Consider the following 26,157-nt stretch of genomic DNA (forward strand, 5'->3'; position numbering starts at 1 on the left):
CTGTTGACCTTGCAGCGGTCATTGAGGTCACGCACATTCCAACTTAACTATGTCAAGATTTGTGTATGGTCACCCTTGTGGATAAACAAAAATAATTGCAGACTGAGGAGTAGTACAATATGTCGGACTAACAAACGGCCAACATTCTCCAAAATGCATGACTATGCAACAACAAATACATACTAACACCCCACCTGCAGCCCTCCCAACCCCTATGTACGAAACCCTGGTACAGAAGAGTCATCATATTACAGGTGATACACACCATGAAACATGGCAGTGTTCAGTTGACAAGGTATATGAAGGACAATCCAAGTTTGCCGAAGGGGAGAGCCCTCCCCCCCCTCCCCCCCAACTCAAATTGTCCCACAGTTTCCTTATTAAAGGTCAGGTGTACCAGTCTGATAAATAACACAAAGGCAGCTGTGTGTACAAACATTGAGGAAACCGTACAGTACAAACTGAAAGCGGGGTCAATCCAGAAATAATTGCATAGACTCAGTCTGCTAGGCCTCTGGAGTACCAGCCGTAGAATGCTGAGCAACCGTTCGCGGCATGACTCACAGGAGATACAGGCACAGAACGTGAAGCTGGTAGAGATCTGACAAATTTATGGGCCTCAGGAGCGTGCTGGAAGATGCAGACCTTACCATTGAGGTCCACCTTGAGCTTTGCAGGATACAGCATGGAGTAATCAATACTTCACTCTCTGAGAAAGCGACGCACCTCAGTGAACTTGCATATGGCCTTCACCACAGCGACCCGGGAGTATAGAGATGATCGCTCCCTGATGGTGAAGCATGTCCTTCTCCGAGGCCAGGTGAAGGACAGTGTCCCGATCCTGCTGATTTGAGTAGCCTGGCTGATTATGGATCTGAGAAGTGGGGGAAGGGCTGGGGGTGTTGCGTGGTGGGGGTGGGGGTGGGGGTGGGGGGGGACGGACGAGTCAAGGCAAGGGCAGGCATCAACAGAGTCCTGTAGGCCCACGCCACAAGGAACGGTGCAGCGAAAACCTGAGAGTGAGGTCAGTAAGATCTGTACCTATGCTGCCACGCCACCGATATTGGTCAATTCCGCAATACCCACAAGGCTGGATATTATTGAGACAAGCCTCTAGGTCCTCCTTCACTGCAGGGTCCAGGACCAGCTTTTCAGATTTGACCACCTTGACTTGCATATCCACTCCATCGTCCTTTAGGTCTGAAATAGCTGCTCAGCACCGTTGATGTGCATTGCATGCCTCTTCAGGTGCTCCATGAGCTGGTCCAGATGGGCATCCATTGAATCAATCTTGCTATTGATGGAATGCAGGCCAGTATGAAAATCTATAAGAATAGCCGATGTGGAATCGGAGGGTTTATCATGCGCACCTTCCCACGACAGGTCAGAAGCGGGGGAGGGGGAAGCCTTAGGTTGTCTGTTGCGGGGTCATCTTAGTGTCAAAAAGAGTGTTTTCCTGGCCGTGGTTAACCTTTGCCTGTGGCTGGGGTCCGACAGTACAAGGTGCCATTCCAGTCGCTGGGGAAGGTGCAGGAGCTCAGTGGGAAGGCATGTGTGGGGATTGAACACACTCTGGCCCACTGATCAGGCAGTGCAATATTTTGCAGTAGAGCTGGCCTCAAAATGCAAATCCCACGACAGAAACCCAGTGTGTGCTCCGGCAAAGGATGAGCAAAGTCAGCTGCTGAGGTGATGCGCCACCCTCAAGTCCCGATCAGAGGTACTACAGTAGGTTAGCTAAAGCCCAATACCCAGAAACAGAGCACAGCATAAGCTAGTAAGTCCTGTAGCTGGTTATAGGGGCCTCCCAAGCATGAGGCAGATTCCCATCTCACAGTCCCTTAGGGAGTAGGGGACCTCATCTGATACACTCACCACCACTTTGTTGCAGCAGTCACAGCGCCTTCAGACTGAAGAGATCACCCCCCTCTGGAAGAGGGTGCCAGAGGTAGGCAGTGCCACATCCATCACCGGCTCAGCTCAGTCCACCCACTCATGGCCAGTACAGCGGGTGCCACTGGTGGGTGCACTGGAGTTGCCAATGGAGTCACTGTGAGCCTGCTTGGCATGGTGGATAGACAGGGAGAGCAGTCTCAGGCTCACCAGCAGCCACTGTTGCTGCGGGCATCTGAGAACTGTGCTCTCAGCTGGGCCAGGACCAATTAGACTGCAGCCGGCAGTGGCAAAACTCCACTGAGGCAGCTGCGGTTGCCCCCTGGGTGTCTTCAGGATTCAGCAGCACTCCTCCCAACAATTTGAAGCAGATGCAAGGAGAGCTAGTCGGCCCTCCAACAAAAGGATCTCCCCTGCCACACGGAGCTCCCCGCTATGCAGTTATCTTGGTCGGCAGTACAGCCACACCTCTGGGAATGGCTGCCACTCTGCTTAGTTTTTCCCCTCCACTGAATCTGAAAGGTCCGCTTGCTTGAACACCCACCCCAATACACTTCTGTCAATGTTCCAGACAGTACAGGGGCATAGTCACCACGAACTGCAATTTAAACTGATTATCAGTGCTCCGAAGTTGCAATACATCACAAACAAGTACTTTGCAAAATAAAAACGTGCACTCCTGTGGGGCATTTGAGTTTCAGGTAGGCAAACTTCACAGTTATCCTTGAGGGATTCTAAAGACACTTAGGTGTGGGGATGACATGCTATTTTTTAACAGCCTGAGAGAGAGACTTTTCTCCCTAGTCATGTTCCCTTTCCTTGCACCAAGTCAAGATGTCCAAGTTTGTGCTTTGTCTTCTGTGTTTGCAACTAGGTTCCTCGGTAGCCTCCGGTCTCGACTGAAGCACCTTTACCCTGGAACCAACTGTACCCTGAAGGCTGAGCACATCACACATGTGCACTTCAAAGAGGAAATTGGCATTGCTGAACTGATCCCTCTGGTCACTACCTACATCATCCTCTTCGCCTATATCTATTTCTCCACTCGTAAGTCTTACTTTTTGGAAATGTTAGCTGTGATATTGTTGCCCCTTGCATCATAATCTGGAAACACTGAGTTTCAGTGTGATAAATGTCCTCAGAGATGCAGAACTTCCATCTGATGGAAGTATAAATCAGTCACCTGACACTGGATATGAAGGTATTGAGATTCTCCATCACGAGGTTCTCCATCACCAGGTTCTAGTATCCATTTGTATGTTTGTAACTCAATTGTTTGGCTCGTTCAAAGTTGTTAAAGTGATATATATATATATATATATATATATATATATACCTTATTTATTACATTGCATGTAAACGGTCTTGGTGTGTCCCAAGATTGCAGCAAGAGCATTTAATAATAAGTCCTGCATAGTGTCCGCTTTTGTGTTATACTTCCTGCTCAGAAATGTTGACAGTGTTAAGTAACAAACAGAGCTGTACTGCTTCATCCATGTGGTTCAGCTGTGATGTCAGCCTGCCTTTGTTTGCTGTTGTATAGGAACTACATCTATTGTACCCTAAGCTGCACCTCAGTACCATAACTCAAGCCTCTTTTATAAGCTATAATTCTGGCATATTTACACAGTCTATATCAGATCCATTTTGTTTGTTTTGCGGCGACACCAATGTTTGAGCAGGCGATAGGGTTGATAGATCAAGAGATTTGTGAAGGGTCAGCCTGTGTGTTCATTGTTGATTCCCAGGTCAGATGTCTTGTCTTGTGGTGCAGCAGTATGCAACTTTACTCCATGACCAAATAAGGCAGCCTGCAAATTGACACAAAAAGCCCATTTTGGCTTCAGACCCTGTTATCGTCTGTGGACAGGGAGAAGAGGTGAAAGATAGACCGCTCACGGCTAAAAATGCTTTTTTTTTTTTTTTCTCTAGGTAAAATTGACTTGGTTAAGTCCAAATGGGGCCTGGCGCTGGCTGCCGTGGTGACAGTGCTGAGTTCCTTACTAATGTCGGTGGGGCTGTGCACCCTCTTCGGACTAACACCTACTCTCAATGGGGGGTAAGTAGCAGAGAAATGGTTGCATTATTGTTGCAGTAATATAGAGATTTACTGTAACTGAATCACAGTCAGTCAAGTAATGTGGGTGTATTAAAGCAGTATGTCATTGAAGAAATGAGTTGTTGATGGGAAGTGGTGTTAGGTTTATATGACAGATACTTCTTGCTTCAAATTCCTTACCTTCAAATTCTCCCCAGGCGTCTGACTGGACCCCTAAGATTTTTGAGAGCAGTACCCCTGAACGCCAGTAGGTTGCGTCAATCAGCTCTGTGTCTGTCGTCTGTGTCATCTGTGCTGGAAGTGATGGGGGTCCTATATAGGCCCCACCTAGGTGTACCAACAGCAGTTATTTTCTTTTTGTGCCAGCCAGTGGTGGTATGAAGAGTTACCCCTCAGTCACATTTTTACTGGCCTTTTTCAACTTTTTGTCAAGTCTTTTTGAGAGATTACTTTCCTGGTGTGTCAAGGATGTCTTCTAGGAAGACAGGATTCAAGCCCTGCGGATTCTGTCATTGGCGATGTCCATGATGGATCTGCACCTCATGTTTCTTTGGTGTCGTGCTCCAAGTGCCGGGCCATGCATCCAAAGGCTTTGAGGGAGCGATGCATAAAGCTGATAGCAGCCCGGCACACAACAACTCCACAAGTCGAGGTCTTGGTTCAGAGGATGGTCCTGAGATCTGTCACGGAGTCCGAAGTCATTGTGGTCCCACTCCAACCCTTCGGGATGATCAGGTAAGTCTAGGCATAAGAAGAAATCCAAGAAGTTGAAGTTGGTTTCTCCTCGTCCATCGGCTGATGAGACTAGGGAGCGTCGGTACTCTAGGCTTCATTCTGACGAACGTGGACAGACTCCATGCCTCCCCCAAGTTTCCGGGAGCCTGTAGCACCTTCGGGCCCCGCAGGGTTGGAGGGTGCCTCTTCAGGTTCCCCACAGGCAGCTCTGGCGCTGAGTGGCTCTCGAGGTTCCTGTCCTGGATCCGGAACGTGCCCATGGATGGTGCTGCCCCCGTTGTAATTCCAGACTCTGACATGGAGACAGATGGGCATCGTATAACTCTGGTGCCGGCAGGAGCCTTGCTAGGTTTTGGGAAGGAATGGGAGTGGTCACTGGACCCCTTAGAATTCTAGCCATGTGAAGAAATGGACTGGCGTGAAGACTTGGTGAGGCCATCAGACTGGGCACTTCTCCAGATGTTGGCATGTTTTCTGCCCGTACTGTGGCTACGGAGGAGGAAGCTTGATGGTGAAGAGCTTTAACTGCCCTCACTGACCGTCAAGACTAACCTCTTTACAGAGGTGCTGCAACGGGGAGCTTCCACCTCAGAACCTCGGATCCTGTTCAGTAATCCCCTGACTGACGTCCTACAGGATACCTGGTCCAAACCCAGCATAGTAGCTCCTGTGAAAAGGACGATTGCCCTCCACCATCCCACCGACCCCCGTACCCGAGGACCTGAGTTTCTTGATGCAAAACCCATCCCTGAGAGCTTGATGGTCCGAGCCTCTTCCTCCCATGGCACGTTCCCTTCCGCTCCCTCGGATAGGGAATCCAAAAGGTTGGACTCTGTTGGGAAGAAGATATTTTTTTCCGCCAGCCTTGTTTTGGTCTGTGAACACCGCATACCTTTTGGGCCATTATTACCACTTGCTGTGGGATACAGTTTCACAAGTGCTGCCACAGGTCCTGGAGGAGGCCCGGGCTGTACTCTCTCGGGCTGTTGCTGATGGGAGAGATGCAGCAAAGTTCACAATTTGTTCCATACTTGACACAACCAACACGCTAGGTAGACCGGTTTCTTCTACAGAGGCCCTGAGGCACCACGCCTAGCTGAGGACATCTGGATTTTCAGAGGCTGTCCTGGGCTTCTTTGATGGACATGCCCTTTGATGGCACCCGTCTCTTCGGAGAAAAGGTAGAATACTCTTCAGCACTTCAAGGGATCTCGGGCTGTGGCCAGGCGCATGGTACTTGTGGAGGCCTCTCATCCCCCCTCAGTCTGCCTTTTGTTGCTACGGAAGGGGTCTTCATCCTTGCCAATTCCTAGCCAGCTACTGTGCTGCGTATGCTGAGGGCGCGGGATTCACTGACCTCGTGAGACAGGTGGCCATGATCTGGTCAGTCCGCCTCCCCATAGCACCCTTTAAACCCACTTAGTCTGCCTCCCCCCCACCAAAGACCAGTTGGCAGCAAGATCCGCTATCACCTGCCCCACTGGAAATCTATCACTTCAGGCTTCAGGATTTTGCAGATAGCCCGAAGGGGCTACGCCTTCCCCTTCTGGACTACCTGTTCATCCATGCCACTATCCAACGATCGAATGACAAAGGATAATTTGTCCCTTCTCCGTGAGGAAGTTAAGTCTTCCTTGGCAAAGGTACCCATACAAAGGGCTTGAGTGCCAGAAGTAGGCTGTGGTTGCTATTCCTGCTACTTTCTGGTCCCCAAAAAGGACAATGGTCTTTGCCCTATCCTAGACCTTAGATCTCTCAATCTCCTTTCCTCAAGGAGTAGTTCAGGATGCTCACATCTTGTCTGCCCTGGACCCTGGAAGACTGTATGGTGGCGTTGGACTTGCAGGATGCTTATTTTCATATCCCTGCCCTGCCTGCCCACAGCCATCACTTGTGGGTCACAGTAGGCCATGAGCACTTTCAGTTCACTGTGCTCCACTTTGGCTCCACCAGCGCCCCTCGGGTGTTCACAAAGGTGATGGCGATGATCGCAGCCCAGCTGCAAAGATCGGGAGCTGTGTGCTCTCACATTGATATTTTGATTCATTCCCACAAATAGGTGATTTGTTTATAACACAGGCAATTGATAATAGACCAGTGCAAAGACCTTCTAATATCTCATGTGGGGCTTCCGTGATCTAGGGCCTTATTTTTTAGTATTTTGCTTTTTTTTTTTTATTCTGTCTGTTTGTTCTGAAGGGCACATAGTCCTGAAGCACACGTTTTTCTTCTTTCTTTCCCCAGTGAGATATTTCCATATCTGGTCGTGGTTATAGGGCTGGAGAATGTCCTAGTTCTTACAAAGTCTGTTGTGTCAACCCCAGCTGACCTGGAAGTGAAGCTTCGAATCGCACAAGGTAATGTAATGTCATGTCCAAAATGTTCAAAACAAGTGGGAAACAACAAAGATTGAATAGTGAATTGCTAATATCTGTTGTTTTAGGTCTGGCATTATCCAATATGTTTTGATTTTACTAACATTATATATACTTATATAATATACTTCATTACAGGGCTTTCAACCAACCCTCTTCATTCATTGTTCTTGTTGTTGCGTTATTCCCAAATGTATTCTGCCTACTACAGCAGGGGGCTTTTGTGCAGCCCACTACAACCATTGGCGAATCAGTGTAAGCGATGGCTTTCTCTTGCACCAGGAGCACGTCCATACGCAAAGTAGTTCTCAACATTGCCGGGGACTACTATGGCAATATGTCCTTTTTGGGGCAAAACCATATTTCTGCCTTTAACAAATGTTTTTATATTGTCAGTGACCTGGCAGCTCCCTTGGCAGTAATGTCTTTTTTTTCAAACCACCAAGCAAAACAAGTTGCCAAAGCCAAACTGTTGGCAGCTAAAGCCAGACCTTTTTGGCTTTGCCAAAACTTGTCTACATAGGTTCTTTTGTTTTCTTTTCAAAAAGCATATTATTTTTAGATGATCTTTCTGTATTTAGTGGTGCAAAGTGTCAGTTCCACGGTGCGCGAGATCAGTTTCTCAACTGCTTGGGGGAGTGGTGAGCCTGCAAGTGGGAAGCATGTGATGCAAACTCGGGTACTTGTAGATGATATCTACAGCATCCAGCAAAAGGGGATGTTATGCTCGCACAGCTAAATTGCTGGCCTTCAATTTGTCTGTTTTCTGTGGTAAGTAAACGAGGCAATGGAGGTATGTTTTTCTTTTCTCCCGATAGCCTAGGAGATTTTTCCTCTCAATTAAGCCCTCGATTTTGGTACTGTGCCCCTGCTGGAAGGAAGCTTTTCACATGTTTACTCTTTACGGATCAGTTTTAGGGGTGCAGCGTTTAGTCGGCAACCTACTTGTAGTCCCATACTGTAATTTGAGATCCTAAAATAAAATGGAAATCAATATATGTACTTATTACATTCACGGTACGGGGGGATGGCTTCAGTTACAAAGTCTTAAAGAGGTTGAAAATCTGGGAAATGTAGTTTTTGCTTCAACGGATCCCAATTCATATTCCCAAACAATAGTCTTGACTGTGAACAGGATCAAAGAGCATGTGTACATAGCATATGTGGCAATAGATACACATTCTCTACACACTCCTGCCATCTAGTGTTGGGTACGGAAATTGGCACGCTTCGAAGAGTTTTTGCCCATAAGACCTCCAGTGACCTCTTTGTTAGTCCACAATGCACTAGGGTTAATACTTTACCTCAGATTGTTTTTTTTCCGACATCTGGTTCTGTTGTTCATCTCGAGCTCCAGGACTACAGAGGAATTTCTGTTCCTTTTAGCTCCTGTCCTTCAGGCTTCTGGTCAGCACAGGGCGAAGCATCTCCATTTAACACTGGCAGTTTTCAGCTCCGAACCATCCAGCCTGGTTTCTCCAGAAGTCAAGCTGCATATTGGAGGAGGGGAGGTATGGAGAAAAATCCATTCCAGGTTTGCTCAAATTAAAATACAAAGTACTCCTGGTACGACCATTATTGTAGGGGGTATGTAACCTGTGCCTGTCTCCATCAAACGAGGACTCATCCTGTACAAATTGTCTGGGATTTAAAAAAGAACCATCAGTACAGATAGGATTGCTGCTGACCATGTCACAGCGTGCAGCTCCTCAACAACACCGATTTGCTGACCGTCAAGGAGACCGAAGAGAAAAGCAGGAGGCTGTCAGGCCTGAAACCAAATCTCAACTCGGGCCTCGAAAATGGTCTCAACAGCAGTCGGGGCACTTGCTTGTAAGGGATTTTGGCATCTAGCCCAACACCGGCACAGAAGGCTCTGACCTTCGGGGTTTGATTCCAGGCTCAATGATGCCTCGATCTCAAGAGACCCCGCACCAATCCTCCGCTCTAGCAAAGCCTCCAGCAAAGGTCACTGAGCCTTGGTGTACGAAGCTGGCCTGGTGTGTGGTGAGCACCTAGGGTGTTATCAACCTATACCAGGTATCCCCTATAAGTGAGGTGTAGTCAATGTCTCGGAAGCCAGGGTCTCTAGAGGTACCTGTCAATGAGCAGCCAAGGCTTATCTAGGAGATACGCAAAGCTCTTATAGTCGCACAGCACTTAAACACATGAAAGAACCAAGCAGTGTTACAAAAATAAAGCTACTTTATTTTAGTGAAACAAATATTAGAATACTATATAGGCAACATTCTACTAGCAGGTGAGTAAACACACTATTATATACACCTTGGTAATCCGGAATGGGCATAGAAAACAGTGAAATAACAGTAAACAATAGAGACTCTAGGGGGCAGAACAAACCATTATACTAAAAAAACGGAATGTGAAAGTCAGACCCGCACCCAGGTAAGCAGAATCTGTAGAGGGGAGCTGGAGGAACTAGGAACCTCAAAAGGTAAGTACCAAAATGCCCCCCAGCAACTAGGAGAGAATAGGTAAGTACCTGATTTTTCCCAAACCCACAGAGAAACTTTGTAAAATGACTGTGCAAGACCCAAGCAAGACTGAAAGAAACAGAAGATGGACCCAGACAGAAAAGGACCTGCAAATGAAGGGGACCAAGTCCAGCTCCAGTTGGAGTGTCCGCTTGGGGCAGGAGCCACTACCCACCCTTCTGGAGATGGAAGACAAGGTCGACGGTGAAGACCAGGAGTCGACTATGCAGCACAGGAGCAGAGGAAGAGTTCCAGGAGTGATGCAGTCAATGTCCCATGTCGGAAGGAGAGTTGTGTCCGTCAGTGGTGTGGAAAAACCACCAACAACCCTTGGCAAAGGCAAGAGTCGCAGAAGAGACGTTGCAGAGCTGCTGGGGCTAGGAAGGTCCGAGGGGGACTCAACCCAAGGAGGGGAGTCCCTGGCGGCCCTCAGCAGAAAGGAGAGCCAAAAGTCGAGGATGCAGCCGCCAAAGGCAACTCACAGGCAGCAGGCACAGGAATCGCAGTGAGGCCCACTCAGCACACTTGGATAGAAATCCCACATCGTTTTTGAGCAACAAGCAGGAAGAGAGTGTGAGAGGCCGGGGCTACACGGAGCCTGAAGATCCCGTGGCACAAACACCAACAAGCCTTGGTAGCTGAAAGAGTCGCAGTGCAAAGGGGTACTTCCTGCGGGGAAAGGCAAAGACTCACCACCTCCAAAGCTGGATAGCTGGTAGAGGGGACCAAGGGAACCACTCAAGACCACCACCTGGGGACCTGCACCCTATCCTCTGGACCTACTATAGGAGTGACTTACAGTGACCACCACCTGTGTTGCAGGATCCATGCAGAGTTGCAGGAGAGAGAACCCATGCAGCCAGTCGTCATTCCCGTTGGTGCCTGGGGATGTAGGGGAGTGACTCCTTCACTCCAAGGGAGATTTCTTCTTGCTTCTTGGTGCAGACTAAAGACTTGCCACCCTCAGAGGCTGCACAGCCAGGGAAATATTGCAGTTGCTGGAAGGAGCTGGAGAAACAATGTTGCAAAGCAGAGTCATTGCTGGAGTTGCAGATTGTAGGTTCCTGAAGAGTCCAGTTGCTGTTCCAGTGGTCAGAAGATGAAGTAAATGTTGCAGAGGAGTCCTGCTGGCATCTTGCACATCGAATCTGAGGACCCACCCAAGGGGGACACCCTAAATAGCCCAGGAAGGGGGTTTGGTTACCTAGCAGGGTGACCACCTATCAGGAGGGGGCTGTGATGTCACCTACCTAAACTGGCCACTCATATGCGCCCAGGGACCTCTGCACATCTTGATTTCAAGGTGGCAAAGTCCAGCGGCAATCTGGAGGAGCTCTGGGCACCACACCTGGGGTGATGATGGGCAGGGGAGTGGTCACTCCCCTTTCCTTTGTCCAGTTGTGCGCCAGAGCAAGGATTGGGGGTCCCTGGACTGGTGCAAACTGGTTTATGCCGGAGAGCACCAAATGTGCCCTTCAAAACATACCGATGGCTAGGGGAGACTACCCTTCCCAAGCCATGTAACACCTATTTCCAAAGGGAGAGGGTGTTGCTTCCCTCTCCCAAAGGACAACCTTTGTTCTGCCTTTCTCTGCTTGAGCTGATCAAACAGCAGGAGGGCAGAAACATGTCTGAGGAGTGGCAGTAGCGGAGGCTGCCTGGAAAACCCTAGAAGACAGGCAGGAGCAATGCTCAGTCGGGGGTCCTCTAAGGAACCCCCAGAGTGCATATTGAATCATACAACCAGTACTGGCAACAGTATTGGGGTATGATTCTGACATGTTTTATACCAAACATGCCCAGGTTCAGAGTTACCATTATGTAGCGGGACCCAGGTAGTGACCTGTGTCCTGTACATGGATAAAATGGCTTCCCACCACATATGAAGTCTGGTGTAAAGGAGCTGGCGTTCGTAGGGGCACCTCTGCTCATGCAGGGGTGCCAACACACACAGGGACCTGCACCCTATCCTCTGGACTAGGGGGGCCTACCATAGGAGTGACTTACAGTGACCTGGTGTAGTGACCTGTAGTGAAAGGGTGCATGCACCTTTTCACGCAGGCTGCAATGGCAGGTCTGCGGGCACATTTTGGATGGATTCCCATGGGTAGCACAATACATGCTGCAGCCCCTGGGGAACCCATGGTGCCCCTATGCCCTGGGTACCTAGCTACCATACACCAGTATGTCAATTGTGCAAAGTCCTTGGCAACCACATTTAGAAGGAGAGAGCACAATCATAGGGGTTCTTGTTAGAATGGATTCCAGTGAAAACAGTCAAAGCATACTGAAAACAGGCAAAAAGAGGGGGTAACTATGCCAAAAAGAGTGAGTTTCCCACAGCCTTCTGCCAGGAGACGGCACCACCTCCTTCAGCAACAGGCCTGTCATTGGAGTTCATTTCATGTCTCCCCAGATGGGAAGAATGCTGTATCGCGACCAGCATCTGCAAAGGCCATTGAGAGATTTGGGCAACAGAGTGACAACTTTCTAAGAGTTGCTCATAGCAACAATAACAATGTGACATTAATTTTGACTTGGGTATCAAGTCCACCTTAACAAGCTGTTTGATACCTTCAAGTACCAACTTTAGTAGTTCAGTTCAGAAGTTAGCACAGCTGAGTTGTCAGTGTGTAACCCTGTACTCACCAAAGGGGCTACTAGTCTTTCTCACAGTAAAAACGACAATTGTGAGTTTTTACCGGTAGACCATATGAAACACATGTTCTGGTTTTCAATATGTTGTACCCTGCTGTAGGAGTGACTTGCACATGTTAAAAAGGAAGTTTGGGGCTTTGTTATTGCTTAAAATACAAAATCGAGTTAGCAGTTTTTAAACTGCTCTTTCCAGTCTGCAGGGGCAGGCTGGGAGACATGTTTTACCTTGTCCCACTGAGGATGGCATAACAAATGTTGCAGTCTCTGAGAGGACATCTTAAGTTACTGGCCCTGGATCCCCCTGGTGCCTTATACGAGGGATTTAGAAGTAAGTTAGCTTATACCAATTGGGTTTAGGCCAATCAAACATACATGTTTAGGGATCAGGGCACTAGCACTGAGTTCTAGTTACCCTCTTCAGTGCACTTGGAGTCGAAAAACCAGCAGCATCAGTCCAAACCTTTGGGGGTGATGAGGCAAAAGGAGGCATTACCCTCCACCAGCCTTAGCAGGCTTTTCAGCCCCTTCATAGCCAAGGCTGCAGTTCTCAAGGACAGGCTCAAGTCATCAAGGACAAAAATGTAGCTAAGTCCCCCAATCTCTTCTGCCTCAGCAGCCATAAAACCTGCTTTAGTGTGTCCTTGCAATCACACAGCCACCCTGTTGGAGACTTGATGCAATATTTCCTCCAAGTGTGGCTACCCATCATTCCTGACACATGAGTTACCCTAAATTGTACATCAGGGCTACACTGTCCTATTTCTTTCCACCCTGCCGCACCTTCCACCAACATAAGAGCAGTAAATGGAGGACCACCTGTATGTCTTGCAGCAGGAAGTGTAGGCCCTTATGGCCAAAGGAACCATAGAGAGGCTCCCGGCCTCGGAAGTAAAAAGTGGGTGTTAATCTTGCTACTTCCTTGTGCAGAAGGACGGAGGCCTCAGTCCTATTTTACATCTTTGTTTTTTCAACATATTCTTGCAAAAGGACAAATTCAAGATGCTTATGATAACCCAGGTCCTTTCTGCCCTAGACTTTGGAAACTGGATGATGGAGTTGGACCTTCAGGTTGCCTATTTCCATATTACTTTCATGAAGGCACACACATGCTACTTGCGGTTCACAGTGGGCCAGTAGCATTTTCATTTTTCTGGTATCCCTATCAGTCTCACCAGTGTCCCTTGGATGTTCACAAAAGTAATGACAGTGGTTGCAGGAAGTTGACTCTTTATATACTATCTCAAAGTGAGAGATAGTATGCACAGAGTCCAAGGGTTCCCCTTAGAGGTTGATAGTGGCACAGGGATAGCGTTAAGCATTTGTAGTACACACACAGGCAATAAATGAGGAACACACACTCAAAGACTTAACTCTAGGCCAATAGTTTTTGTCTAGAAAAATATATTTTCTTTATTTATTTTAGAACCACAAGATTCAAGATTTGAAGTAAATACATACAATGCAAGGTACTCCACACAGGTAAGTTAGGAACTTTGAATTAGAGCAGTAACATACACAGTATTAGTTAAAATGGCAATAAGCTTTTTTTAAAGTTGACAGTGCAAAAATCAACAGTTCCTGGGGGAGGTAAGTAAGGTTAAGTTTCTGAGGTAAGTAAAACACTCACAAGTTCAGTCTCCTGGGCATAGGCAGCCCATCGTTGGGGGTTCAAGGCAACCCCAAAGTCACCGCACCAGCAGCACAAGGTCGGTCAAGTGCAGAGGTCAAAGGAGGGCCCAAAACATCTAGGTGCCTATGGAGAACAGGGGTGCTCTGGTTCCAGTCTGCCAACAGGTAAGTACCTGCGTCTTCGGAGGGCAGACATGGGGTTTTGTAGAGCACTGGGGGGGGGACACAAGTAGGCAAACAAAACACACCCTTAGCGGCACAGGGGTGGCAGGGTGTTGTGTGCTTAGCAGGCGTCGGGTTTTCATTAGGAATCCATGGAGGGACCCGGGGGTCACTCTAGCGGTGGAGGCAGGGCACAGGGGGGCTTCTCGGGCCAGCCACCGACTGGGCTAGGCAGAGGGTCACCTGATGGTCACTCCTGCAGTGGAGTTCAGTTTCTTCTGGTCCTGGGGGCTGCGGGTGCAGTACTTGGTCCAGGCATCTGGTTCATTGTTCTAGGCAGTCATGGTCAGGGGGAGCCTCTGAATCCTCTCTGCGTCTTAGGTTACTCACGAAGTCAGTCGCCTGGGGGACCTCCCTGCAGTGTTGGTTCTCTGGAGCTCGAGCCAGGGGCGTTGGGTGCAGAGTGTGAAGTCTCATGCTTCAGGCGGGAAGAATGAAGTCTGCAAGAAAGTTGCAAAGTTGTTACTGTTTTTGAACAGTGCTGCTGTTCTCAGGAGTTTCTTGGTCCTTCGGTTCATGGCAGTCCTCTGAGGCTTCAGAGGTCGCTGGTCCCTGTCGGATGCGTCGCTGTGCAGGTTCTTAGAGTCTGGGGACAGGCCGGTAGGGCTGGGGCCAAGTCAGTTGTCGTCTCTGCGGGGCTTTCAGGTCAGCAGTCCTCCTTCTTGTTGCAGGAATCTGATTTCCTGGGTTCTTGGTCTCCCCTAAATACTACATTTAGGGGTGTGTTTAGGTCAGAAGGGCAGTAGCTAATGGCTACTGGTCCTGGAGGGTGGCTACACCCTCTTTGTGCCTCCTCCCTGAGGGGAGGGGGGCACATCCCTAATCTTGTTGGGGGAATCCTCCAATCTCAAGATGGAGGATTTCTAAAGTCAGGGGTCACCTCAGCTCAGGGCACCTTAGGGGCAGTCCTGACTGGTGGGTGACTCCTCCTTGTTTTTCTCATTATCTCCTCCAGCCTTACCGCCAAAAGTGGGGGCAGTGGCCAGAGGGGCGGGCATCTCCACTAGCTGGGATGCCTTGTGGTGCTGTAACAAAAGGCATGAGCCTTTGAGGCTCACGGCCAGGTGTTGCAGTTCCTGCAGGGGGAGGTGAGAAGCACCTCCACCAAGTACAGGCTTTGTTCCTGGCCGCAGAGTGACAAAGACACTCTTCCCATGTGGCTAGAACCTTGTCTGGTTGTGGCAGGCTGGCAGAAACTGGTCAGCCTAGCACTAGGAGTCGGACTGGTATTCAGGGGCCATCTCTAAGATGCCCTCCGGGTGCATTTTAAAATAAATCCCACACTGGCATCAGTGTGCATTTATTGTGCTGAGAAGTTTGATATCAAATTTCCCAGATTTCAGTGTAGCCATTATGGAACTGTGGAGTTTGTATTTGACAAATTCCCAGACCATATACTCTCTATGGCTACCCTGCACTTACAATGTCTAAGGTTTTGCTTAGACACTGTAGGGGCATAGTACTCATGCACATATGCCCTCACCTGTGGCATAGTGCACCCTGCCTTAGGGCTGGAAGGCCTGCTGGAGGGGTCACTTACCTATGCCACAGGCAGTGTGAGGCGGGCATGACACTCTGAGGGGAGTGCCATGTCAATTTAGTCATTTTCTCCCCACCAGCACACACAAGCTGTGAGGCAGTGTGCATGTGTTGAGTGAGGGGTCCCCAGGGTGGCATAAGACATGCTGCATCCCTTAGAGACCTTCCCTGGCATCAGGGCCCTTGGTACCCAGGGTACCATTTACAAGGGACTTATCTGGGTGCCAGGGCTGTGCAAATTGTGGGAATAAGGGTACAGTTAGGGAAAGAACACTGGTGCTAGGCCCTTGTTAGCAGGGTCCCAGCACGCTTTCAATCATAACTGGCATCAACAAAAGTCAAAAAGTCAGGGGATAACCATGCCAAGGAGGCATTTCCTTACAGTGGTTTGCAGCTTGCCATTAGTGGTTTAGGTTTCTCCTACCTTGATGACTGGCTACTGAAAGCAGACCTCTTAAAATTGTTGGGGTTCACGATTAACTTGCTGAAATAACAAATGACTCTTTACAAACATTTTTAAAAAAAATCTTTTTATTAATCAATGTGCAACAACTATTGCTCAGAATGGACAACTGGCAGCATTTGGTACAGCATCCATCGTGCATGCAGAAATAGTTTGCAACAATTACACCCACACAGTAAGTATGCATTGTCACTGTTGAGAACCATAGCAGTGAAAGTTCTGGGATGGGCTGCTCCTCTACCCTCCCACCCACACCTACTCTCCCTCTCTTCTGTTCATTCATCCAGAACTCCCTGCCAAAAGCACTGTATCTTGGGGCAGGTCCACATTATATAGTAAGAGGTGCCAATCTGCCCACTGCCTCAGACACAGCGGAGAGCCACACCTTTCCCTCGCTCATCCATCCTATGCAGGAGTACCCCGGAGTAGTAAGGCCTGTGCAGTATCTGCGATTGGAGCAACCTGAATCAAGACCATAATGCCATCTACTTGGGACTCTGCTTCGCCTCCACCAAGTCTTGGTCTTCTAACACACCTACATCTTCATCCCACCCATTGCGTCCGGTGGTCAGTGGGTCAGGGGAATTATTCACCAGTTTCTTATAGATCACTGAGATAGCCTTAGTCTCTAGTGGAGCTGAGAGGAGGCGGTCCTCCAATGGGAACGATTCTGGCAGCTGGTCGCCCTCAATCATATGACAACGCAGTGCTTGTCTCATCTGTACATATCTTGAGCGTTCAGTCTCCGCCATGCCATACTCGTCGGAGAATGTCAAATGTCAACAAAGCCTGCGCCCTCCAAACATCCCCTATGTGGTCAATGCCCAGAAGTGCTCATTTCTTAAATCCACTCGATGCTCCGACCTCATTCAGGAGATCACTGCTCCAGAGGGGAGTTCTGGGAGTCAGGGTAGTCCCCCATCCCAAATAGCGCAACACATTATTCCACGCCCTCACTACAGTACTGATGTGTATCGGCAAGACCCTCAAGCTCAACTGTGTACAAAATGCAAACACATAGCCTCCACTCCCCTGCACGTCTCTAGACACTTGAAACAACGGTTCAGTCTGGTTTGCAAGTGCCCAGTCATTAACAGTCACCAGTTGTGCCGTCCTGTAGTACCAAAGGAGATCCAGAACAGCCAGGCTCCCTTTGTTCACCCTCCCACTGGCACTTCTGCAATGCTGTGCCAGAACTACCTCCATCCTGCAGTATTAGTCTGACTTCCTATGCGATTCTGTGGAACACCGCAGGCGGGAGTGTTTTAAAAAAATGAATAACAATAGTGAAAGGGCCCTCCATTATTCCACCTCCCTATGCAGTCTACTCAGTTGTGGTAGGAGGTTCACTTGCAGGAGTCATTCCTGGTGACATAGACCCAGGTTCATAAAGCCCTCTCTAACGATTGATGTTGTGCAGTGTGGGGACAGCACTGGGGGATCTCTTGGCAGTGGAAAGACCAAGGATCTGTTCCAGTTTATTTGGTATCTAGAGTGTTCCCTAAAAATGCAGAAAATCTGCAATATCCTGGCAATGGAACACCATGATTTATGACAGAGAGCAATATCTCATTAGCGTATAGCGTATAGCGGAATATTCTCTTCCCACGTTCCACTGGTTCCAGTGCCCCTTATCAAGGGGTCCTGATAGATCCGGGCTGCCAGAGGCTCAAGTGCTAGTGCAAATAGCTTGGGGAGAGCGGGCACCCCTGCCGAGTGCCCCTATGTAGGGCAAAAGCTCTGGAGAGCATAGCATTGACTAGCACATGAGCCTGTGGCTCCCGATACAAGAGTGAAATCCAGCCACAGAACTACGGATGAAACCCAAACCTCTTAAGAGTAGCAAAGATATAAGGCCATTCCACACTGTCAAAGGCTATCCTGACATCAAGAAAAAGGAGTGCCGCTTGTTCCCCATCTGGCATATTCATCATGTGGAGAACCCTGTATAGGAGCCTCAAATTAAGGCGCATACTCCTGAGTGGCATGAAATTATATTAGTCCTGATGTATCATTTTAGTGATTAATGTCCGTAAATGGTTCACTAAGATCTTTGCCAAAACTTTGACCTCCGTGTTTAACAGTGAGATGGGTCTATAGCAGACACATTCCACCTGGGGTTTATCTTTTTTCTGAATCACCACTTTGGTTGCAGCCCTCTGGTCGGCTGGCAGTATCCATTCCTTTTTTGTCTCCTGAAACATGGCCAACATATGTTTTGCCACTTTGTCCATTAAGCATTTAAAGAGCTCCTCCGGAAGACCGTTAGGTCCCACTGCTTTACCTGACTGCAGTCCTTGCAATGCTAAAGCAACTTCTTCCTCGGTCCGTCCCCCTTCCAGATTTTCGTTGTCCTCCTCTGACCACCGGACAGCTGGATATCTTTCAGGTCTGCACAGTCTGCCTCAGTTTCCCGAGACACTGAAGCATATATCTCCTCATAATAGGTTGTAAAAGCCTCCACAATAGCGTCATTTGACACACAAGGGAACCCCTTAGCATTTTCTTATCTTTCTGACCCAGGACCGCCCTTGATCCCGTTTGAGGCACGCCAACAGTTTATTGGCCTTGGCTCCAACATCATACAATCGCCATTGGAAAGCTAGTGTATGGACTGTGCATGTTATTCCCCCAGATCCCTGAGCTCCTGTCTCTTAAACCGCTGCTGATGCCCGAGTCTACTTCCCTCCCCCTCTTCCCACTGACACCTGGCATCCAAGATGTCAATGTGTCTCCTGAGCGCTTCGCATTGCAGTTTGCGCTCCACCTGCCCCACCACCCAGCCCCCCCAGTGGGCCGTGCGCAAGTTCCTGAATGTCTTGAAGGCATCCCACAAGATGGCAGACTGAGTTCACTGAACCTGTGTTTCCTTTAAAACATTTTTCTGCTCTCTCTCTCTCAACTTATCCCTGAAAGTCTTGTCTTTGAGGTGTCGTGGGTTTAGCCTGGCAGGCAACGTGTGTGTCTTTGCTGGGCCAATAGTGTCACCCCCACAGGTGAGTGTTTTGAAATCCTTCAGGGGATGCCCCCTCCTTGAATTTCCCTGCATGGGCCTGTAAGATTTAGCAAGTAATCCAAGCGAGAATAGTTACCATGAAGTGCTAAGTAGTAGGTGTATTGTTTCACCCCAGGATTGTGGTCACTCCACAGGTCTGCCAGACCTGTGTGTGTCTTTGCTGGGCCCAATAGTGTCCCCCACACAGGTGAGTGTTCTGAAATCCTTCAGGGGATGCTCCCCCCCCCCCCCTTGAATTTCCCTACATGGGCATGTAAGATGAGCAAGTAATCCAAGCGAGAATAGTTACCATAAAGTGCTAAGTAGTAGTTGTATTGTTTCACCCCAGGATTGTGGTCACTCCACAGGTCTGCCAGACCCAATGCGTCAAGAACTGTTTGCAGCCAATGTTTTAGCTTGTGATTCCATTTCTACCCCAGAGTCTACTACCAACTTTAGGTCACCTAGTATGAAGATTCTGTATGGCATATCCAACAATAAGGCCCCAATGACTGTGATTGTAGGTTCCTGTAGCTACGGTGGAGCGTAGACCAAGCAGATGTTGAGCTTTTGGCCCACCCAGACTCCAGAAATCGCCACATATTGGCCCAGTGGGTCCTACAAGGTGTGAGTTATAATAAAAGGGACTGTTTTTTCTGATGCACTGATACTGTTGCCGTACTGAAGTGTATATGCTTAAGAGGACCCCATGTTTGTCTGGTGTCCTGCCCCTTCTTTCCTGGTCAGTGTTTTGAGTCCCATCTGACATACAAGGACAGCTGCTCTATATCTGACCAATGACAAAAAATAAGATAATAAACAAGCAAACTGAAAGCAATGATCCTCCTGTAATAAACTCCCCCCCGCTACCCCACAAAGCAGGCTTTGAACTCTCCCCCTCCCCTACAACTCCCGCCCCCAAAACCTGCAGAGTGCCTGTCGCCCATAGTAAAAGATTCACTTCCATGGGTTAGCTAGCGCTACCCACAGTGGCCTGCAGCATAAATTTAGTGAAACAGTTGCCCTGAATCCCCAGGTTTCTTGTTTCGTGCTTACTGGACTGAAAACCTATATCGTGCTTCGTTATGTACCCTTCCCCAAATGTTTGAAGACTCGTTACCCGCTCACCACAGGTGAAACAAACCCAAGGCTCATCTTGTCATCAGTTTTTGATGGTGTTGACAGCTCTGTAGTTTGCCTGTGGTCATGATTGTTTGTGTGTTCGCCTTCCTTTTCTCATCCTCGAGGCCCATCCTCTATCGTCACGCTTGTTTCTACGGCCCGGGATGCACTAACCGTCTAGCCACTCCCATGCCTCCTCTTGTGAAGTGAAAATGCCGGGTCTTGCCCTCTGTGATCATTCGCAGGTGTGCTGGAAGAGCATCATATACTTGAGTTCACACTGACACACCTTGCCTTTTTGACTTCTTAAAAACGTTGTCTTTTTCACTGCACTTGGAGCGTGAAGTTCGGGAAGAACCAGATTGTGGTGTTTTCAAATTGGAGGTCACCTCGAGATCTGGCCACCTGCAGGATCGCATCCCTGTCACGGAAGTTAAAGACCTTCGCAATGATCCCTCTGGAAGGGACCCCAGGTTGCCCCCCCCCCCCATGTTTTGCCTGATATTGATGCTTACTTGACTGAGAGTGTGCTGGGACCCTGCTAACCAGGCCTAACCCTGCGAACCAGTGTTCATTCACTAAAAATTTACCATTGTTTCAACAATTGGCATACCCATGGCACACAGATAAGTCCCTTGTAAAAGGTACCAGTGGTACCAAGGGCCCGGTGACCAGGGAAGGTAACTAAGGGCTGCAGCATGTGTTGTGCCACCCTAAGGGACCCCTCACCTAACACATACACACTGCGATTTCAGATTGTGTGTGTTGGTAGGGAAAAAAAGGCAAAGTCGACATGGCATCCCCCTCAGGGTGCTGTGCACACAAAACACTGCCTGTGGCACAAGTAAGTCACCCCTCTAGCAGGCCTTAAATCCCTGAGGCAGGGTGCACTATACCACAGGTGAGGGCATAGCTGCATGAGCAATTTGCCCCTACAGTGTCTAAGTCCATTCTTAGACATTGTAAGTACAGTGCGGCCATATTAAGTATATTGTCTTGGAGTTTGTCAAAACGAACTCCGCAGTTCAATAATGGCTACACTGAATACTGGAAAGTTTGGTATCAAACTTCTCAGAATAAATCCAACACTGGCATCAGTGTGGGTTTATTATTAAAAAATGGACACGGAGGGCATCTTAGAGATGCCCCCTGTATTTTACCCATCCTTCAGTGCAGGACTGGCTGGTCAGTGCCAGCCTGCCACTGAGAGACGAGTTTCCGACCACCTGTGTTGAGAGCCTTTGTGCTCTCTAAGGCCAGAAACAAAGCCTGCACTGGGTTGAGGTGCTTTACACCTCCCCCCTGCAGGAACTGTAACACCCAGCGGTGAGCCTCAAAGGCCCAGGCTTCGTGTTCCAATGCCCCAGGGCACTCCATCTAGTGGAGATGCCCAGCCCCTGGACAAAGCCCCACTTTTGGCGGCAAGTCCAGATGGATAATTAGGAATAACAAGGAGGAAGTCATCACCTCAGCCAGGACCACCCCTAAGGTGTCCAGAGCTGAAGTGACCCCCTCCTTGCAGAATCCTCCATCTTGGTTTGGAGGACAGGGACCAATAGGGTTGGGAATGTGCCCCCCCCCGCCCCAAAGGGAGTGGGCCCAGGAAGGGTGTAGCCACCCTCAGAGACAGTAGCTATTGGCTACTGCCCTTTGACCCCTAAAAACGCCCCTAAATCTTATATTTAAGGGCTCCCTGAACCAAGCTAGTCAGATTCCTGATGACCTTACAAGAAGGAGGACTGCTTAGCGGAAACCCCAGCAGAGAAGGAAAGGAGACAACAGCTGACTTGGCCCCAGCCCAACAGGCCTGTCTCCTGCTTCAAAGAACCTGCAGAAGAAAAGCTACACGTCCTGCAGGTCCAGCGACTTCTGAAAAACCTCCAGAGGACTGCCTGTATCACAGAGGAACAAGAACTCCTGTGGACAGTGGCCCTGTCCAAAGAAGAACAGAAGAAGAAACCTCTTCTGAAGGACTCCCACCTCACTCAAGAAGCACGAGTCCTAACCACTCTGCACCTGACGCCCATGGCCCGAGTCCAGTTGGCCCAACCGACCAGACAGGACCCCCAGGCGACTGCTAACAAGAGCCCACCCTGGGTTGACCTCTCCACGAGGTGGGAATCCTGAGAACCCCCCTGACTGTCCTGGACGAAGATAAGCAACGCCAAAGGATCCACTGCACCCACAGCCCCCAGGCCTTGGAGAAATCAACACCTGGTGCAGCAACGATCAACAGGCGGCCCTCTTCCCTGTCCGACCAGTGGTGTGCCAGAGACACCCCCCTGGACCTCCCCTGCAGCACCTGAGTGACCCACAGGGTCCCTTCATAGAGTTTCATTGGAAACCCAATGCCCTGTTTGCACCCTGCACCCGGCCTCCCCAGTACCGCTGAGGGTGTGGGATTGGTGCCTACTTGGGGACCCTCCAGTGCTCCTCTAATCCCCCCTGGTCTGCCCTCCGAGCCGCGGGTACTTACCTGCAGGCAGACCGAATTCCCAGTACCCCCGACTCCATAGGAGCCTACGTTAAAATTGCTCAACTTTGACCTCTGCACCCGGCCGGCCTCTTGTTGCTGGTGGTGGGTGTTTGGGGTTGACATGAACCCCCAAAGGTGGACTACCTATAACCCAGAGACTGGAAATCTAAGTGGTGTATTACCTCTAAAATTTTACTTTTTTTTCTTCCCCCAGGAACTGTTCTGAAAATGCACTGTGTCCACTTTTAAAATAGATATTCTCTGTTTTCGTAAAAACTGTTTACTTGTCCAAAGTGAAACAAAGTTATTGATGTCTATGCTAAGTACTTACCTGCAACAATATTTACTTCTGAACTGAGTGAGTCCTGTGGATCTAGTAATAAAGGAAAAAAAAAAATATTTTTCTATATAACATCCTATTGGTCTGGAGTTAAGTCACTGAGTGTGTGTTTCTTCTGATGTTTGAGTGTGTACACAAATGCTTAACACTACCCTCTGATAAGCCTAACTGCTCAACCACACTACCACAAATAGAGCATTAGTATTATCTATTATTGCCTCTGTCAAGCCTCTTGGGGAAACCCTGGACTCTGTGCACACTATATCTCATTTTGATATAGTATATACAGAGCCAGCTTCCTACAGCATCCCATTTGGGTTCCAGTGAGCCTTTGCGGTCTTGCATGGCTGCCATTATTGCACTCAATGATGGTTCCGCCTGGGAGTTCTGTTCTGCACTCTGACCCCTCCCTGCATCTTTCTCCCACTACAGTCCCCTCAGCCGGTCTCGGGACTTCATGTTTGTCCATTTTATTCACTTTTGGAGGGGCTGCCCCTTGTTTCTCACCATATTGAATGAGTGACCCCCTGAAAACACCCAAGGGACCAAGCCAGTCTCCTTCTCAAATGCGCCTAACAGTCTCTCGGCCCCTGGCATTCCGCTCTGTCCACTACTCAACCTCTGGGTCCGCACACGTGCTCGCCCCTGGGCTTCCTATGATCACTCGTCTCCTGCTTCTGTATCCCCAGAGTGCCAGTCCACATCCACCTCACTATCAGGCCTCTCTCTAGATGTGTCACTGCAGATGCAGCCTGACTCGGGCCTCAGGCTCCAGGGTACCTTTATCACTCAAATGGCTAATGCTTTGAGTTAACTGGCAGTCACCTCTTCTTTGGCCTTGGCGGGTGTGTATGTGTGTGTGTGTGTGAGTGTGGAGGGGGGTAGGAGGAGGGGCTAATAGCACATACTTCTAGTGAGCAACACACAAGCCTCACCGCTGCACATTGCACGTTGTCTTCGCAGGAGGGCTAATTTCCAAGCCTCCTCATGGCCTCCTTGCAGCTCCTCAGGCCCATCCAACCAGGGCCCGTAGTCACTTCTTTGTTAATGGTGCAGTCTTGTGCATGCTCCACAGGCCGCTCCTCCTAGGCCTGCGCCGCACCACATGTTGTTCAGCACCTGTACTCCAGTCTGTGTGCTGTTAAGCCCTCGCCACAGTCCCCAGCACCAGGGTTCACGGTGTCAGCTTCCACTGCTGCACCACACCCCAAACTCAGAATCACGGAATGGGGTGGATCTCAGACCTCCCGGCGGTCTCTCCCTCTCCAGCTGCGCAGTACTTTTCACCCGGGACTGCGACAGTCCCCTGGAAGGCACACATTTCCCGCTGTAGGCAGGTGGATGTTCCTCTGCCATCGCCTCTGTCGGATATCTAGGCAGGCAATGCAGGGCAGCAATAGTCTCTCCACTCCTGTTCTTAACTTGCCCCTTTTCGAGCGGCCACCTTGCACGCTCTAGGCCGCTCCCACTGCTGCTGCTGCTGCAACTTCGGGGGAGGCCCAGCTATTGGGAAACACACCATTCATGTCCGGGCCACTCCAGCAACTCAAGCCCCACCGGTCCAGGTGTCGCATACAGATATTTGGTCGGGAATTCAAATTAGCGGGGATTCAGTTAATGACTACGGAGCTCTAAGTTGTGGCCTTATTGTCTGGCTCTTAGTCACGCCCCACTTTGCAAACAATCTTGTTCATCGTTGCTATTTTGGACGGTATGGTTCTGTGACTTTCCGGCGGAGCAGAGAGTCCAAAACATTTGCGCTATGCTCCCAGTGTTTCAGCCTTGAGGTTATCCGTGCATCCTGCTGATCAGACAAACCAGGGATGCAAAAAAGTGATGAATGGAATGCTTGAATTAATCTCAACCACTGGTAATTACTGAGGACCACATCCCAGACTGTTATTTTGCACACCGTGCCACCTCAGTTTGGTCCCAGCCATATGCAAATCAGTCTTGACCCTACTCTAGTAGGAACAGTTCAGCCTGAACCAGAACACAAGCAACCCAAGACTGGTTTTGCCAGTGTTAGGGCTCATCAGTCGCTATAACTTGGTTCCAGTGGCACAGTGCGACACATAAGGCCTTTGCATTGGTTCAAGTTTCACTGGGCACAGCACAAGGGAAATTTGTTGAATTGTATCCAGATTTCAGAGGAGACTGTAAAAGATCTGCAGTGGTGGCTATTGCACAACAGTTGTGTCGGTGGCAGAATCCCCTATTCCCTATTGAAGGTAAGTTCATGAGTAAGTAAGTATCCAGCATATGTATCAATACCAATTTGGTTAGAATTGGCAAATTATACAGGTTTTTTTAATAAATGGCAATAATCTCTTTTAAAAGGTGACAGTGCAGTTGTCAGAAACAGTCCCTGTGGGATAGAAAAGTTAGCACAGTTTCAAGGTAAGTACACTACTTATAGTTCCAGTCTCTAGGAGTTAGGAAGTCTACTGGTCGGGGTTCAAGTTAACCTCAAACACCCACCACCAGCAACACTGCTGGCGGCGACTTGTTGGACAGGAGGGGGTCAACCCAGGGTGGGCACTTGCTCGGAATCGCCTGGGGCCAGCTCTACTCAGTTGGGCCACCTTGGCTCAGGCTGTGGGTGTCGGTTGCAGAGTGGGCAAGACTCGTGGATCCGGGATGGTTCTGGAGTCCTTAGATAAAGCTTCTTCCTGGACAGAGCTGCTGTCCATGGGAGTTCTTGGTCGTCTGTGATGCAGGCAGTCCTCTGGGGCCTTTTCAGAGGTCCCTGGTCCTGCAGGATGTGTCGCTTTCCTTTTGCAGGGCTTTTGAAGCTGGAGACAGGCCGGTAGGGCTGGGGCCAAGTCAGTTGGCATCTTCAATCTTCTCTGCCTGGGTTCAGCTTAGCAGTCCTTCTTTCTACTTTCTTCTTGTGAGGTCGCCAGGAATCTGAGGAACTGGGTTCAGGGACCCCTCAAATCTGGGATTTAGAGGCGTTACAGGGGTCAGAGGGCATTAGCCAATGGCTGCTGTCCCTTAGAGTGGCTAAACCCTTCCTGTGTCCACTCCCTTTGGGGAGGGAGAAACAGACCGAACCCTATTAGTCTCTGCCCTCCAAACTAAGATGGAGGATTTTGCAAGGAGGGGGGTCACCTCAGCTTTGGACACCGCAGGGGTGGTCCCAGCTGAGGTGGT

General features: G+C 49.3%; 1 protein-coding gene across 3 annotated transcripts in view; it reads left to right on the forward strand.

Moving 5' to 3' along the window:
• SCAP (SREBF chaperone) overlaps positions 1-26,157 on the forward strand; it is a 657,412-nt gene that overhangs the window by 259,595 nt on the left and 371,660 nt on the right. For all 3 annotated transcript variants that reach the window (XM_069210888.1, XM_069210889.1, XM_069210887.1), the window contains 3 exons: positions 2,768-2,940; positions 3,826-3,952; positions 6,932-7,044. In XM_069210888.1, coding sequence (XP_069066989.1) covers positions 2,768-2,940; positions 3,826-3,952; positions 6,932-7,044 — 413 coding nt within the window. The remainder of the gene's footprint in view (positions 1-2,767; positions 2,941-3,825; positions 3,953-6,931; positions 7,045-26,157) is intronic.

This window comes from Pleurodeles waltl, chromosome 10 (genome assembly GCF_031143425.1).
Source record: "Pleurodeles waltl isolate 20211129_DDA chromosome 10, aPleWal1.hap1.20221129, whole genome shotgun sequence".
In the NCBI taxonomy this organism is placed as follows: Eukaryota; Metazoa; Chordata; class Amphibia; order Caudata; family Salamandridae; genus Pleurodeles; species Pleurodeles waltl.